This window comes from Pieris rapae, chromosome 10 (assembly GCF_905147795.1).
Source record: "Pieris rapae chromosome 10, ilPieRapa1.1, whole genome shotgun sequence".
Taxonomy (NCBI): Eukaryota; Metazoa; Arthropoda; class Insecta; order Lepidoptera; family Pieridae; genus Pieris; species Pieris rapae.
Genome location: NC_059518.1, coordinates 426,414 through 440,523, shown reverse-complemented (window position 1 = coordinate 440,523; position 14,110 = coordinate 426,414). Strand labels below are relative to the sequence as shown.

Below are 14,110 nucleotides of genomic sequence, written 5' to 3'. Positions count from 1 at the left end.
TTTCTTGAATTTACGAAAATTGTTTCGCGTTACTCCAATTTATAAATGAAATTTTGACCATGGCTTACATTAACTGCGGGCTTACATCGGCTTAGGTAATTGAATTCAAAATAAGACAGTTTCAAATATTAGTATGTTACATGAACACCTCACAATATTCGAGGTACATACTATCAGGTAATAAAAACAATTATACGTCATACTTTTATAAACCAGTCTTACTCAATAGTCATGTGGATAATAAAGCCAACTGAGACCAAAAGACTTAGGAGTCTTCAATAAAAGCCCATAGACGCCCATTTTTAGTGGGTGCGTTGCCGGCCTTTGAGGGAGGAGTACGCTTGAATTTTAAATTTTTGGAGGTCGTATCTCTCAGGGAAGACCCCACCAGGAGTTGATTCCACAGTTGGCTAGTTCGCAACAGAAAATGCCTTGTGAAACGGACTGTAGAATACCCAGCCAGTGAGGCATTTTCTTCTTTTCTTTTCTCTGCGATGATTGTCCTTTTTGGGCGTCCCGCAGAATCGTTTTCCCGCCTATTATATAAAAAAAAATTGGTGAAATTTGGAATTCATACGGCTACTAGTCTTTTAAATGTCCAAAGGTCATTAGCATCTAATTCTTTGATTTTGATTTTTTGTTTGCCAGGAGTAATAATAAATATTGATGATTTAAATAAAATCGACACAAAAGTATCCATGAACTTTATTGACCTTAAGTGGATTGTAAATTTACATACAAATCTACCGGTACATCAAACTATCATCCTAAGTACATCAGCATGTAAATGCATACATTATCTTAATTATAATTGCAGTTTCATCTTTCTGGACATTAAACATTCAAGTCAGGGTGAAGGTCGGCTTTTAGAAGCGATCTCCAATAATCTGATTAATTACGTTAATTAAAACTTTTTATATATATTTTTATGTCTTTAGTCTATGGTATAAGTATATACTATAGCCGCCTATGGTATAAGTATAGTCTATGGCCGTCTATAGTATTTGCTACATACGACGATACGATTTCAAATCAATCTTGGATCAACTTACACCTGGCGTCATGATAACATCAAAGAATTTTTGTCTTCTTTGATTATATTGGTCACTGTGAACTGAAGTAGTCACTGACGAAAGGCGAAAGGCTACGCTCCAGAAAGTGATATGATAGAAGTTACTCACCGAAACAGTAGTTATTTATATGCTTGATGAATGGGAATCTTTCAGAACAACAATTTTACCCACTACTAAACGTTAAGTAATGTTAATAAAAATCGTTTTTGTTTGGTTTCTTCTTTGTTTGTTTTAAAGTAATCAAACAATCACGTGTAAATTGTAGATTTAATATTAATATGGTCAAAAGCAAAATTTGTTACTTATATTTAATATTGCTATGGTTGATTAATTTTTAAGATTATATTTCAGAGATACGTTTCGCTTATTGGCAATAGAAGTAATTTTAGTAGTCGAATACATGACATATACATACCTTATATTATATTTCCTTAGTTCTAGTCTTACTTATTAAATATAAAAAATTGAGGCATACTCAAATATATTACATAAAGCTTAATAATCGGCTCAAAGATAATAATCATAAGAGTCTTTTAGTAGTGATTCTTGGGCCATGGGGTTCAAGTGCACAGGCGCTAATTGAAGATTTAAGTATGCGCCTAGTATTTAGCATCGGTGACTCCAGAGCGGGTGCTTTCCTCGCTCAACGAATTAGTATCGCAAACCACGAGGAAATGATCCCAACGTTAAAGGGACACTGCCACAGGAAGAAAACTTTTTAAATTTGTTTGATAAAAGAATGTAATCAGTCACTCATCAATTTCCAAACGTCTTGAACAGGTGGATCCAAGTGAAACAGGTTCTCTTTTTATAAATAGCACAGAGCGGAGAAAATCACTTCAGAACCTCTTAGAGAGCCAAAGACAAGTCCGATCTCAGGACTAGATTCTATTCTGTTACAGGATGTCATAATTTAAGCTCTATTGACCAAGAAATGTTGCTTATTTAGATATGAATCTTAGTTGTCGCTGCATATTGGTCACGTTAAACAAAAGACAGGCTAGAGAAAACGAGAAAGACGTGATCGAGATATTTCGTGATTTATTTCCCTATTAGGGACGTTTAAAATGCTTTTATGAGGTAATGTGTGTACAAAGACTTAATCTTTTCCTTCTTGTGTTATTAAAAAGAGAAAGTATATTATTTTTCTAAAGCTTCGTTTCCTTTATTTAAACTAATATTATACATTATACATTTTGGTCTGTTTTTACCCATGAACTGTGAAACCGAATAGTGTGTTGGCCTAGTGGCTGCAGCGTGCGACTTTCATCTTCATGGGCGCTTTTAATCATCACTCTTTATGCGCATTTTAAAAAATTTACCGCATCACGGCACTGTAGGCCGATCACCTTCTTGCCTATTAAGATTGACAAATGAAGCCCTGAGGCCCAAACTTAAATGGTTGTAGCTCGATTAATTTATTTATTCATACCGATAAGTTGCTTTAGTTTGGGCCCACATTGGACTTCAATCCTGGGTTTGATTTCAAGCGAAAAATAATTTCCTAGTGAACAAAGACTTTTATTGCTATCGTAATTTTTATTGTTAATCGTAGGTAAAAACTGTCGATTCACTAGAATATCAAAAATAATATTTTTAAAAAGCATTGTATAGTAAAAAATCTAATCAAATCTATTCTGTGAAAAATATGCTCCATTTTCTATTGTTTACAAGTTAATTCCCTTGAACTGCAGTACTATAATTTTACGTAATTACCACATTATCAAATCGCTATATTCTTGCGTAGACGCTGCGTACGACGCCGCATCTCACTGCTTAACATAATATAAAAGTCGGTGGTGCACCTTCTTGGTATCAGTCGTGTGTGGTCGGTCTGACGAAGCAAACCTTATTCAGTCGAAATGTTCGTAAAAGTAAGTGGAATTTGTGTTTTATCCCGTTGCAAGTGAAAGGATAGTTAGTCACTTTATTGGAGCACATTTAATATAATGGAGTTGGCGTCCGAACAAACGGCAAAATATCGTTTATTTTATGTCATATCTTTTTTGTTTATTTATTTGCTCCATATGCTTTTTTTATATATAACTTATTTTGGGCATTAAAAATTATCTATTTCATTATTGCATTCAATTCTAAGACTCCTTAAGATTTTATAAAATACTTTATCTGAGTGGGATCTGGATTACGGAACAGTGGGTTAAAAACCCCAGTTAGCAAGAAACATGTTTATAATTTATCAGGTTAAAAACTTAATTCCTAACTAATACTCAGACCAATATTATATTAACAAACATGGGTTTCGCAGGCCGCAGTAATTCTCTCCGTGGTAGCAGTAGCAGCAGCCGGTGTAGTGCACCTTGGCCACGGATATGCCGGCGAGGGCTACGGCCACGAGGCTGTCGCGTACGCGCCAGTCGCACACGTTGGCTACGACGCCCATGATCAGCACGTTGATTATCATGTAAGTATAGCATTTATAACGAAGATACAAGTAAACTATACTGACGCGCAGCAGTAACTGCTAAAAGATTAGTGAAAGTATCACTAACCTAGGGATTCTAAATATTATATATAGTGTTTAAATTTAATGATACAATATGGTTAACCATCTCTCAATTTCGTTTTTACAATTTAAACTTTTATTAGCGCAGGTTCAATCAAAATGTCTAAAGAAATTACCTTATGCACATAATTCTGAGTCTGAGATAATTTTTTTTCTAGACTGTATAAGTTGAAAACAAATTTAGACTTCCGTTTAACACATTGTTAAACTAAACAGTAACAGTTAGTATTGGTAGCAAAAGTTATATAATTATATTGTAAAACACATGTTCAGTGCACCGAGATATTCTCGGCATATGCTTAATATGCTAACAAAATACAATTATTCTCTTAGCACACCAGCTATCACAATAAATATATACAATCTACACAATGGGTTGCTCAACTAACAAACATGATATTAAATGAACTCAACCCACAATTTAGTTTCGGTGTAATATAATGATCGAGGGACGCCCGCGCAATGAGAGCATGCATGAAGTTTCACAATCTCCTGAGAAAAAACTTAAATAAACATTATGGTCATGGACAGTTGCAAGACTTAGCACTTCATAAACATTAGCAAATACGGAAAATACTCTTTACGAATTCTTTAATATGGAATTGCTCTACTTTGCCAAAAAAAGTTCATACAAACTACAGGTTTTCCTGCCTATAAAAATTTGTAGGTCGTTTAAAATCCTGTTCCTAACAAGTATAATATGTATTTAAAAGTAAAATACAATTAATAAAATACAAAACTGTTTGGTAGAAGTGGTTCTATAGCGAAAAATATTCGAATTTAAAATTAGAATTGTTTTTTATAACAAGCCTAATCACAAGGGAAAATGTTTAATCTGTATTATTTATTAACATTCTTCAATCACCACAGCATGTAAATAAAATAATAACGAAACTATAAACAACAGACCAAATCCGAAAATAGTATTCGATAACAATTTCCATTTCTGGGCAATTTAAGCAACTTATTGTATTGTACCTGTTTCACCATAAAGTGTGGATGGCGTAATACAATAGTAACTAATTGATACTTGCGTAATTCTGACGTGTTGTTACCCGATTAACGTGTCGCTTCCGGGATAAATATCTGTGAACAATCCAGCTTTACTTTTACCAATATTACGTCATCGGGTTCTCACTCCGTACGAATGAATTACTTGTTAGCTATTCGTAACAAAGTCACGCAAATCATCGCCTGTTGCATTCATAAAGTATGTAATTATTAAATGTTAATTTTTTTAATGTAATAGCATACTAGTTGTTAAATGTAATGTCTTTTGAGTTTTATTTAAATTGTTGTTTTAATGATTAGTGATTCTAGATCTCTTTTTTTTTTCATTCAAAAACACTTTATATTACTTTTAACAAAACATAAACATTATATAACAGTTACAAAACAAAGGAAATGTAATGGTTCCAATAAGGCGTTTAGGTTGTCATAAATAGAGCGTCATAAGTAATAATTTGATAATTGTGTAACGATTTAATCCTGGTCGTGATTCTAGAGTCAATATTTGTGCTCGTTTTCCCAGGACATTGTGAAACCTGAGATAATGACTGGCATGATGGACGAAATCGTTTGCAAATAGTACTCACGTTTAATAACAGATATGAATTAAGTTTGGTTTCGCAAACGCTACACTTTTAATGCAGGATGGTTTGCTGTTATTATATCAACAGGACATACCAATGCAATCGTTTGTTTTCAATTTTTTTATTTTCATTGTTTAGTATTCGTTGAAAGCCTAAATTCTATTAAGCTAAAGTTTAATAAAATATTTAGAAAAAACGCGCGCGCGTCGATATCTAATTCAATTTTTTTTTATCGCCCATGTCGCAGGGTATAGTCTTTCGACCATACCGTCTAGTCTTTCGTAGAATTTTTCTATTAATTATATATTAGGTTCATTTATGTCTTTCGTAAATTTCAATTTCTTTTCAAATCCATGTTTTAATGTCTAATTCAAGTATCAGTTGGCAATTGACATTTTTATTCCATTTTTCTTTTTTTTAATATTCAATAAAAAATTGCCATGCATATTTAATAAAATAAATCAGTGACACTACAACCTTTTTAGGTCTGGCCCTTGAATTTTGAATCTGTTTCATCATAATTTGTCAATCTAATAGGCTAGTAGGTAATCCTCCACCTGATACACAGCGGGTTTCCTCACGATATTTTCGTTCACCGTTTGAGCGAAGGTTAATTTATCATAGAAAGAAAATCCCTTTTAATACGATGATATTGTTTTAAATTGGAGAGAGAGATGTCTGAGGGACACTAAATAGATTTTTGTTTTTATCTCTAAAAATATATAACCTGCTTTTAGGCCCATCCTAAATACGACTACTCATACTCCGTGTCGGACCCGCACACTGGTGACCACAAGACACAGCACGAGGCGCGTGATGGTGACGTCGTCAAGGGAGAGTACTCTCTCTTGCAACCTGATGGCTCCTTCCGCAAGGTCACCTACACCGCTGACGACCACAACGGGTAATAATTTTATACAGTTCATGTTACTGACATACATATGACATATAGATATGCGTTTTGCGTAATCTAACGCATATATAACAATTTATAGTTGACTCAAGTTAGGTTTAGTAAAAAATTTTATCGTACTCAAACATTGTTACAAATAAAATTAAATATTTTGATCCACATATGCATAAAAAAATAATAATAAAAGATAAAAAATGACTTACGACTTATCTGATTCAACTATTTTACTGTTTATAAAAAGTGCATTGCAATTGCTATAGATAAGCCAGACTTAATTTTAGTAGCTAACATGAAACACGTAAAAAATAAGGTATTGAAATGACGACACTTAAAAATTGTACTTTGTTTAAAATTATAATATATTTTTCTTTCCAGTTTCAACGCGATAGTTCACAACACCGCACCAGTGCATGCTGAGTACCACTGATGTGGTATCAGGCTGAAGAAGCAGAGCTCCTATGTGATATTACGTGTACCTTATTTTAAATAGTCTTTAGTCCACAACGAACTTTATGTTATAAGACTGCGGCGAATAAACTTTACAAAACATTTTTGTATTTTTACTGTTACACCTACAGGTGTTCCTTTAGATTTCCTTTAGATTTTAATAATATAATATTTTATTTTAGTAAAAATCGCCTACATTTTAGTCCTTTAGAATCTTTTAGGGCATTGTTATGCCTTAATATTTAACTAATGTATATAATATAATATATTGTATTAAATGTTTAGTATATTATATATAGTTTCATATCAATGAAATAATATTTAATAATAACATACATTACATACTTCTTCTTTATGTCCCAGAAGTAAAACGAAGAGAGTTCCTAATAAATTTGTTGAACTAATTATGATCTGAAAAGATTTATAGTGAAACAATAATTGTCCTTAAAAGCAAAAAGAACACAGAATGTTTAACAGTTGCCTTACTATTAACTAAATCTCTTAATAAAATTGAAAAATATATGGCAATCTTGATTAGTTAAGAAATATATTATTTTAACTACAATGTTACCGTTACTTCCTATTTAGTTTTTTTAATGTTTATCTTAAAACTTAACTGAATTGTTGCTTGATTTTCTATGATTAAATCATGACAATTATAATAACAAGAGACCTAATAAATCCTGTTTTATGTAATTTCCATTAATTATTAATTTAATCGAATAAATTTTTGAATTTAAACGAATCAAGAATCACCATCTACTTCACACATCTACTTACAATGATAATGCTGGGTAAACATTCCGAACCTTGTGTGATAAAATGTGAATATGTAAAATGTTAATTCATAGTATACACATCATGGAATTCGCATCTTTTTAAAGGAATTCTATTTGAAATGTTTTATTTCGGACCTGTTTCACTTATTATTTAATAATCCAACCAAATCTAGTATTATACGTTAATAAAATGCTCTACTCAAGATAATGGTAGGAGGATAATTTCTACAAAAATGTAAAAGGCGTTTTGCGAGGAAAATGATTAATTAATATTTTGTTCTATTTTTAAAAATCTTTATCAAGGATTTTTAAAAATAGAACAGAATATAAACAAAATTATGTCATGTCTACAGAAAACAAAGAAAGATATATGAAGTTGTCAAATCAGTCCGCATTGAATACTCCTTATATAAAAATGAGAGCAATTTTACCTGAAGACATTTTGGTTTTCAATTGTTTACAGATTATGGTGATATAATTATTATATATTATCTTTATTTAATATAATAAGTATTCTTTTATACGCAATAATATAACTACACATTCTTTTCTTTGGCTTATTTTTCTTTATAGGTCAGCATTAGCCGAATATTTGACACACGTCGATATTTCATCATCGAATACATTTTTTGGTTTAAACTAAGTTTGGTTTTAATTCTTAATAGACACTGATAGACTGTTTAAAAATTACTTATGTTTATTGAAAAAAGTTACAGAAGTAAAACAAAAATTAAATGAGAATCGTTACGTGATCAGTTTGCTTAATAAGCGCATTATGCTGTAAACGCACACGCACAAAGTGTCTCACGCGTTTGATAAAATTAACATAATTACGTGAAAGGTTTCCGTGTACTTAGATAAATATGATGATGAATTCCCCGAATATCGCTAAGGAACTAAACGTTCTCTTAAACAAAAGTAATTTTCACGCCAATTTAAATAGTTTTTGTGATTTTCGTGGTCTGAATACGAAGAAGGAAACTTAGCTGCTGTTAAACGCTTATTAGCATATTGATTGTTAACCTCTATTCATGTGTTCAGCGACATTGATGGTTGGTTTCGGTGTTACAGAACAGCATATTTTAGCAAACAAAGCATCTCTTATAAGACGGCGGATCTAAAGAAAAAAATCAGTTGTCTTCCACAAATCAGCAAGAAAGATGACTTTGAATGTAAGTATTATTAGTTACCATTATTCACATAATACAAGTTTACTGTACAACCCTTTTTTGTTTCAGACATTCATACTTCTAATTGGATTTTTCCATAGTGCTCTATGCGCTTCTTTCTCCAATGTCGTTGTGCGCGGTGGTTCTGAAGTCTTACCATTGGAATATATAAACTATGGTGGTCCTTTGTCTTACACTGGCCCACAATTTGCTCAAATATCCGCGGCACCTATAGAAACATTGGTCTCATTATCGAATGCCCGTCCATGTGTGTCACCTTGCGTTATTGCAAACACGCCAATCTCCGGTCTGGCGCCAATAGCAGGCACGGCTAATGCTCAAATTGTAGCTTATAAGTCACCGGTCGCTAATGTCCCAATTGTATTGGCAAATACCGATGTAAGTTTGAAATACTTCGCTTTTTATTTGATTATAATTTATACGTTAGTTTAATTAATAGGTAATATGAGAAAATCTAATGCAAGGTATAATTGTTCAAAAACAAAGGTTAAATTAAATTTTTATTGTTCGTTGACATGAAATTTTCGCCTTAGGTTTAAGTAAAAGTTAATTATTTTAGTTTTTTAAGTAAGATTTCTTTTCAGGATGCGGCTACCGGTTATCAATATGCATACGCCGTTTATGATGAAGGCACTGGTGATAAAAAGACCCAAAGTGAACAAAGCGATGGTTCTGTCGTCCAAGGACAGTATTCTTTTATACAACCTGACGGTTTGCTGCGAGAAGTTTTTTACACCGCTGATGATATAAAGGGGTACAGTTTCTAAGCTTTTTAGAAATTTGACGATTATTTAAATTATCCTTGGGATTGCTCCAGTTCAAACAATTTGCTTGACTCGACTATTTTATTAAAGCTATTTTGAATTTTGGTTTAATAAAAATTTAAATAACTGCTTTGGACCCTTGGAGGTCCAAGATTTGTAGTCGTTAAATCAATAGTTGTTTCGCGTTGATGGATATAAAAATTTGACCGCTTAGTTTTAATTAATGACTTATTAATGTATTGTTTTAAATTTTAGATTCAATGCTGTCGTCAAAACTATAGCTCCCCAACCTGAGCCTAGCAAAAAGGAATCAACCGATGAATCTGTAGAAAGCAAAGAGACGCTTTGTAAAAAAAACGAACAGTTAGTAGAAGCCCCTAAAAGCGAAGAAAAGTCAACAGAATCCTCGGTTGAAATCACAGAACCAGTTAACACGGAACCTGCAGAAATTACTGAATCTGTCAACACTGAGGGTGTCAACACTGAGGGTGTCAACACTGAGGGTGTCAACACTGAGGGAGTCAACTCTGAAGCAGCTAACACAGAAACTACAAGTACCGAAACACAGAACACTGAAACAGTCGAAGTAAAAAGTGAAGAAAAACCAAATGAAGAGAATCCCACATCAACAGAACTTGTCAAACCTGAATTTGAACCAAACGCAATCGTGTCATATAGCGATATTATAGATTGTATTCAATCTAAAAGAATAGCAACTGCAAAAAGTATTTCGCCTTTAACATACATTTTAGTACCTACGGCCATACCAAAACCGTGCTAAATTCTTTTGAATATATATTTCAATGTCACAACCACGGTCTAGTCTTAAAATTTTGTGATTAAATTAACCTTATATGTAATTGTATCTAGACATGAACTTGTTAATATATAGTAATAAATCGATCACGCAATGTTTACGTTAATTGTTTGATTTCATTAATAATTTAATAAACTCAAACTCAAACGAACTTTATTCAGATGTCCTAGGAACCTACCCAGGACTAGGTTTTAATTTTGTTCAGTATTTTATTATCACTATAAATAAATCAACATACAGAGGCTTACGAGAATATATCGATTATATGCCTAGGCTATAATACCACTATCAGTGTTTGTTTTCAAACACAACATTATAATTACATTTTGTATGTTGCAACGCCTCTCTCTTCTCTTGTATAAGAAAAATGCCCCACATTTTTCTCAATGTAAGTTAATAATATTATAAATTAATTTCATTATAATTATAATCCTAAATATTTTTTTCCTGTCTTAATCAAAACGGGAACAATTGATGTCCACACAAGTCTCACTAATTTATTCTTACAATTCTCTTTAACCTAGTTAAAGTACAGTTTAGAAATGTTTAAAGTATTTTTATATTAATTTTAAGGACAAAACATACAGTTATGAGTGACAATTGATAAATTTTACCAAATTTCTATTTTAATTTTAACTTAGAGAAGGGCACGTGCACATACATATTAATGACTATAATTAATAAAACAATTTTCCTATTAACACAATTAAACAGAAAAAGAAGTTAGAGTTCTCTAATTTAATTACAGCAAGGCTGATATATTTTATATGACTTATATAATATAAAGAAACATGTGGACCCTACAGACGTTGTCCTATACACATCTAATTGTAATTAATCTGAACTATTCTCGATTCCACTTAAACAATCATTAAAATGGCTCCACCCATTTATTACATTACGCATTTGTCGGGAAAGATTCGATCGTCTTGATCGTGGCATTGTTTTTTTTATTATGGTAATAGTAATAACTAATAACTTAATGCCAGTCAACATCAAAACTTCTAATTGTCAAATTTTTTAATAACCTTAGATAACATTTCGTTTTGTTATTCCATGTGTATATTCCATTCCACGGAAATAGGACGCTAGCTAGCTCTACACCAATTTTCAGCCAAATTGCTTCAGCTGTTTTGAGAGATAATAGAGTAAATACGACGTCTTTCTTTTAATTATAGAGTAATAAATTAAACATAAATTTGTCTTATAACGGTTAAAATTCGCTTTCCGTCAAATGCTTCATTATTAACTTCGAAAATTCAAAAACTACTTATTTCGTTTCAATACTGTCTCATAGTCCATAGGCGGCGATATCACTTAACATCAGGTGAGCCTCCTGCCAGTTTGCCCCCAGTTCTATAAAAAAAAATATAACATTTCAAAACGAAACGTATTTGCGAGTTGGGCATTTTGTTAACAAATAAAAGTTTTGAAATATTAACGGCAGCGTTTTATTGAGTAGGCCTCCTTAATGTAACTGCGGACGCAATGTCATAATTAAAATTATGTTTATGATACATATTTATTACTTATTTTGAAAGAAATACACCTTTCATTTCGTATCATAAATAATATTCATCTTTGGCTGTGACAAAAGATAAGAGAAGCACTGAAACACATTCGGCTTTAGCAACAAAGAACATTGCATGAATAAGAAACTATTAATAATTCCAAACATATTTCCCACAGATTAATGGCTTAAGTATTTTACTAGTAAATATTTCGTACCTCAACAATAAATCGATTATGTTTTAGGAAGTTGAAGTTGTTTACTGCAATTAAAGCTAAAATACCAACGAAATCGCAAGCATTCTATCCGTGCCGATTACGTACGATATTTGTATGAACGACCTTGACGGTGTGTCAGCGTTAGAGTCAAGGTGCGTGCACGCATTTCTTTGCCCCACTCCTCAATTTCTAGATCGCGTTCTATAAAACCATTGAGCAGGACCGTTGACATCAATCAAAACTCATTTGTTTCAAAGCACATACAAAATGTTCAGCAAAGTAAGTTTATAACATATATTTATTATTTTATTAATATATTTGTGGAGCATATAAGAAGAGGCTTTTTTTATTTAGATCGTAGCTTTCGGCGCTTTCTTGGCAGCTGCCAATGCTTCCGGCCATGGCCATGCTGTGTCCTCCCAAAACATCGTCCACCACGGTGGATACGCTGCACCCTTGGCCCATGGTCATGGTGCTCAACTTGCGTATGCTGCTCCAGTGGCATATGCCGCTCCCGTTGCTCCCTTGGCGCATGGTCATGGAGCCCAACTAGCGTACGCTGCTCCAGTGGCATATGCCGCTCCCGCTGCTCACTACGATGGACATGACACTTATGTAAGTTTACAAAGTTAAACATTATATCAAATATTGGAATAAAGTGTATAATAATGTAAATATATTATTGGTATAAAATATATTTTATGATCATATCAGGCCCACCCAAAATACGACTTCTCCTACTCCGTGGCTGATCCCCACACCGGAGACCACAAGACCCAGCACGAAAGCCGCGACGGTGACGCAGTCCACGGCTCCTACTCCTTGGTGCAGCCCGATGGCTCCCTCAGACAGGTCCACTACACCGCTGATGACCACAACGGGTAAGTTTTATAAAATTCTTAAGTAGTGTAAAGAAATTTTATTTTTTAGTATTGACTCATTATGGAAATTTATCAATCATTAAATTTTATGAATTCTACTTGAGACAAATTTCGTAACATAGTGTATGTGTATTAACATTGTCTTGTTTCTTCAGATTCAACGCGGTTGTCCACAACTCTGCCCCATCCGTGCACCCCGTCCATGCCCCAGCCCATGGCTACCACCACTACTAAACTAATATTTCAACACCTGCCCTGTGATGCTATATTTATAACTATTTCTGTGATTTCTGTAAATAAAGCGTGAATGATGTTTCAAATACTAAATTCTTTAACTATTATACACCCTTTTCTTGAAATTTTTGCATCATTAAAAACTGGTAAACAAGCACATAGACCGCAATAAAACTTTTTCAAATATTTCATAAAAAGTCATATCATAGTTCATATGAACGCATATAGAACAAAAAATATGTAGAAATATTGCTTAAACAGTTTTCAGACTAGTTACTGATAAAAGTACCTTTCAGTTACTTTAATGTAGCATACTTTTCCCCGAAGTAACAAAATAGTACATATAAAGTAATAACATCACAATTCTCCATGTCAGGAAGTACTTATACGTGGGTAACACTGACGATGTTTAGAACTGGCCAGTTAGAAACATTGCGAATAAAAACTTTTTGAATTTCAATTTTAGAACTGTTTGGTAACCTTATATAGTATATTGCATTCATTTGTCATTTGTTTTAGTGAATTGGCGGCAAATCTGAAACTCTTGTTACACGTGAAAATGAACCTAACGCGAGAAAATTTTCGATCAATGATTTATTATGACTTTCGTTCCGGGCTTACTCAACAACAAAGCTGAGTTAGGCTACGATTAGCATTTCATTATGTGGACGTAGCTATCTTAATGATGATCCGCCTGAGGGACGTCCTTTAACAGCGACTATTGAAAAAAACATCAATGCTGTGCGACGCAAGAAAGAGAAAGATAAGAAAGTGATCTAACAGCAGATACGGGCAAGTCTAGGCATTGTTATAAGTCAAGTAAAAAATATTCAGGCATCAAGATATCCCATACTTAAGCCGACGACCAGAAACCTTCGCATGGACTGGTGTCGCAGTTCTGAACCGGCGCTCTGCGACATTCATTTATTCCCAAGAGCTTAAGATGCCACAGAAGAGACCCTTATTGAAAAATGGGCCTACAGCTTTTGTCAGTGGTTTTTCATTTTCTAAACATTCTCAGTGTTCCCTAGGTATGACAGCGCACAAAGACAAGAAACGACATTGGTGCACACTCTGCACTCAAAGAACAAGAAGATGTCGAAGGCATTCTACTTAATAAATTTAAAAAAGAAACAAATTTACTACACAACGTTATTAAATATTTTAT

At 33.1% G+C, this 14,110-nt stretch overlaps 2 protein-coding genes across 2 annotated transcripts; both read left to right on the top strand.

Moving 5' to 3' along the window:
* The first annotated feature begins 2,830 nt into the window (after positions 1 to 2,830).
* LOC110997662 (cuticle protein 19) lies at positions 2,831 to 6,651 on the top strand. Its single transcript, XM_022265918.2, has 4 exons — positions 2,831 to 2,947; positions 3,340 to 3,495; positions 5,927 to 6,093; positions 6,478 to 6,651. The coding sequence occupies exons 1-4, from the start codon at positions 2,936 to 2,938 to the stop codon at positions 6,527 to 6,529; spliced, it is 387 nt and encodes a 128-aa protein (XP_022121610.2). The 5' UTR covers positions 2,831 to 2,935; the 3' UTR covers positions 6,530 to 6,651.
* A 1,747-nt stretch (positions 6,652 to 8,398) lies between these two features.
* Positions 8,399 to 13,030, top strand: LOC110997851. The gene is made up of 9 exons (XM_045629836.1): positions 8,399 to 8,500; positions 8,567 to 8,896; positions 9,103 to 9,272; positions 9,538 to 10,056; positions 11,855 to 11,928; positions 12,048 to 12,106; positions 12,182 to 12,442; positions 12,542 to 12,708; positions 12,864 to 13,030. The coding sequence occupies exons 1-9, from the start codon at positions 8,489 to 8,491 to the stop codon at positions 12,940 to 12,942; spliced, it is 1,671 nt and encodes a 556-aa protein (XP_045485792.1). The 5' UTR covers positions 8,399 to 8,488; the 3' UTR covers positions 12,943 to 13,030.
* The last annotated feature ends 1,080 nt before the right edge of the window (positions 13,031 to 14,110 follow it).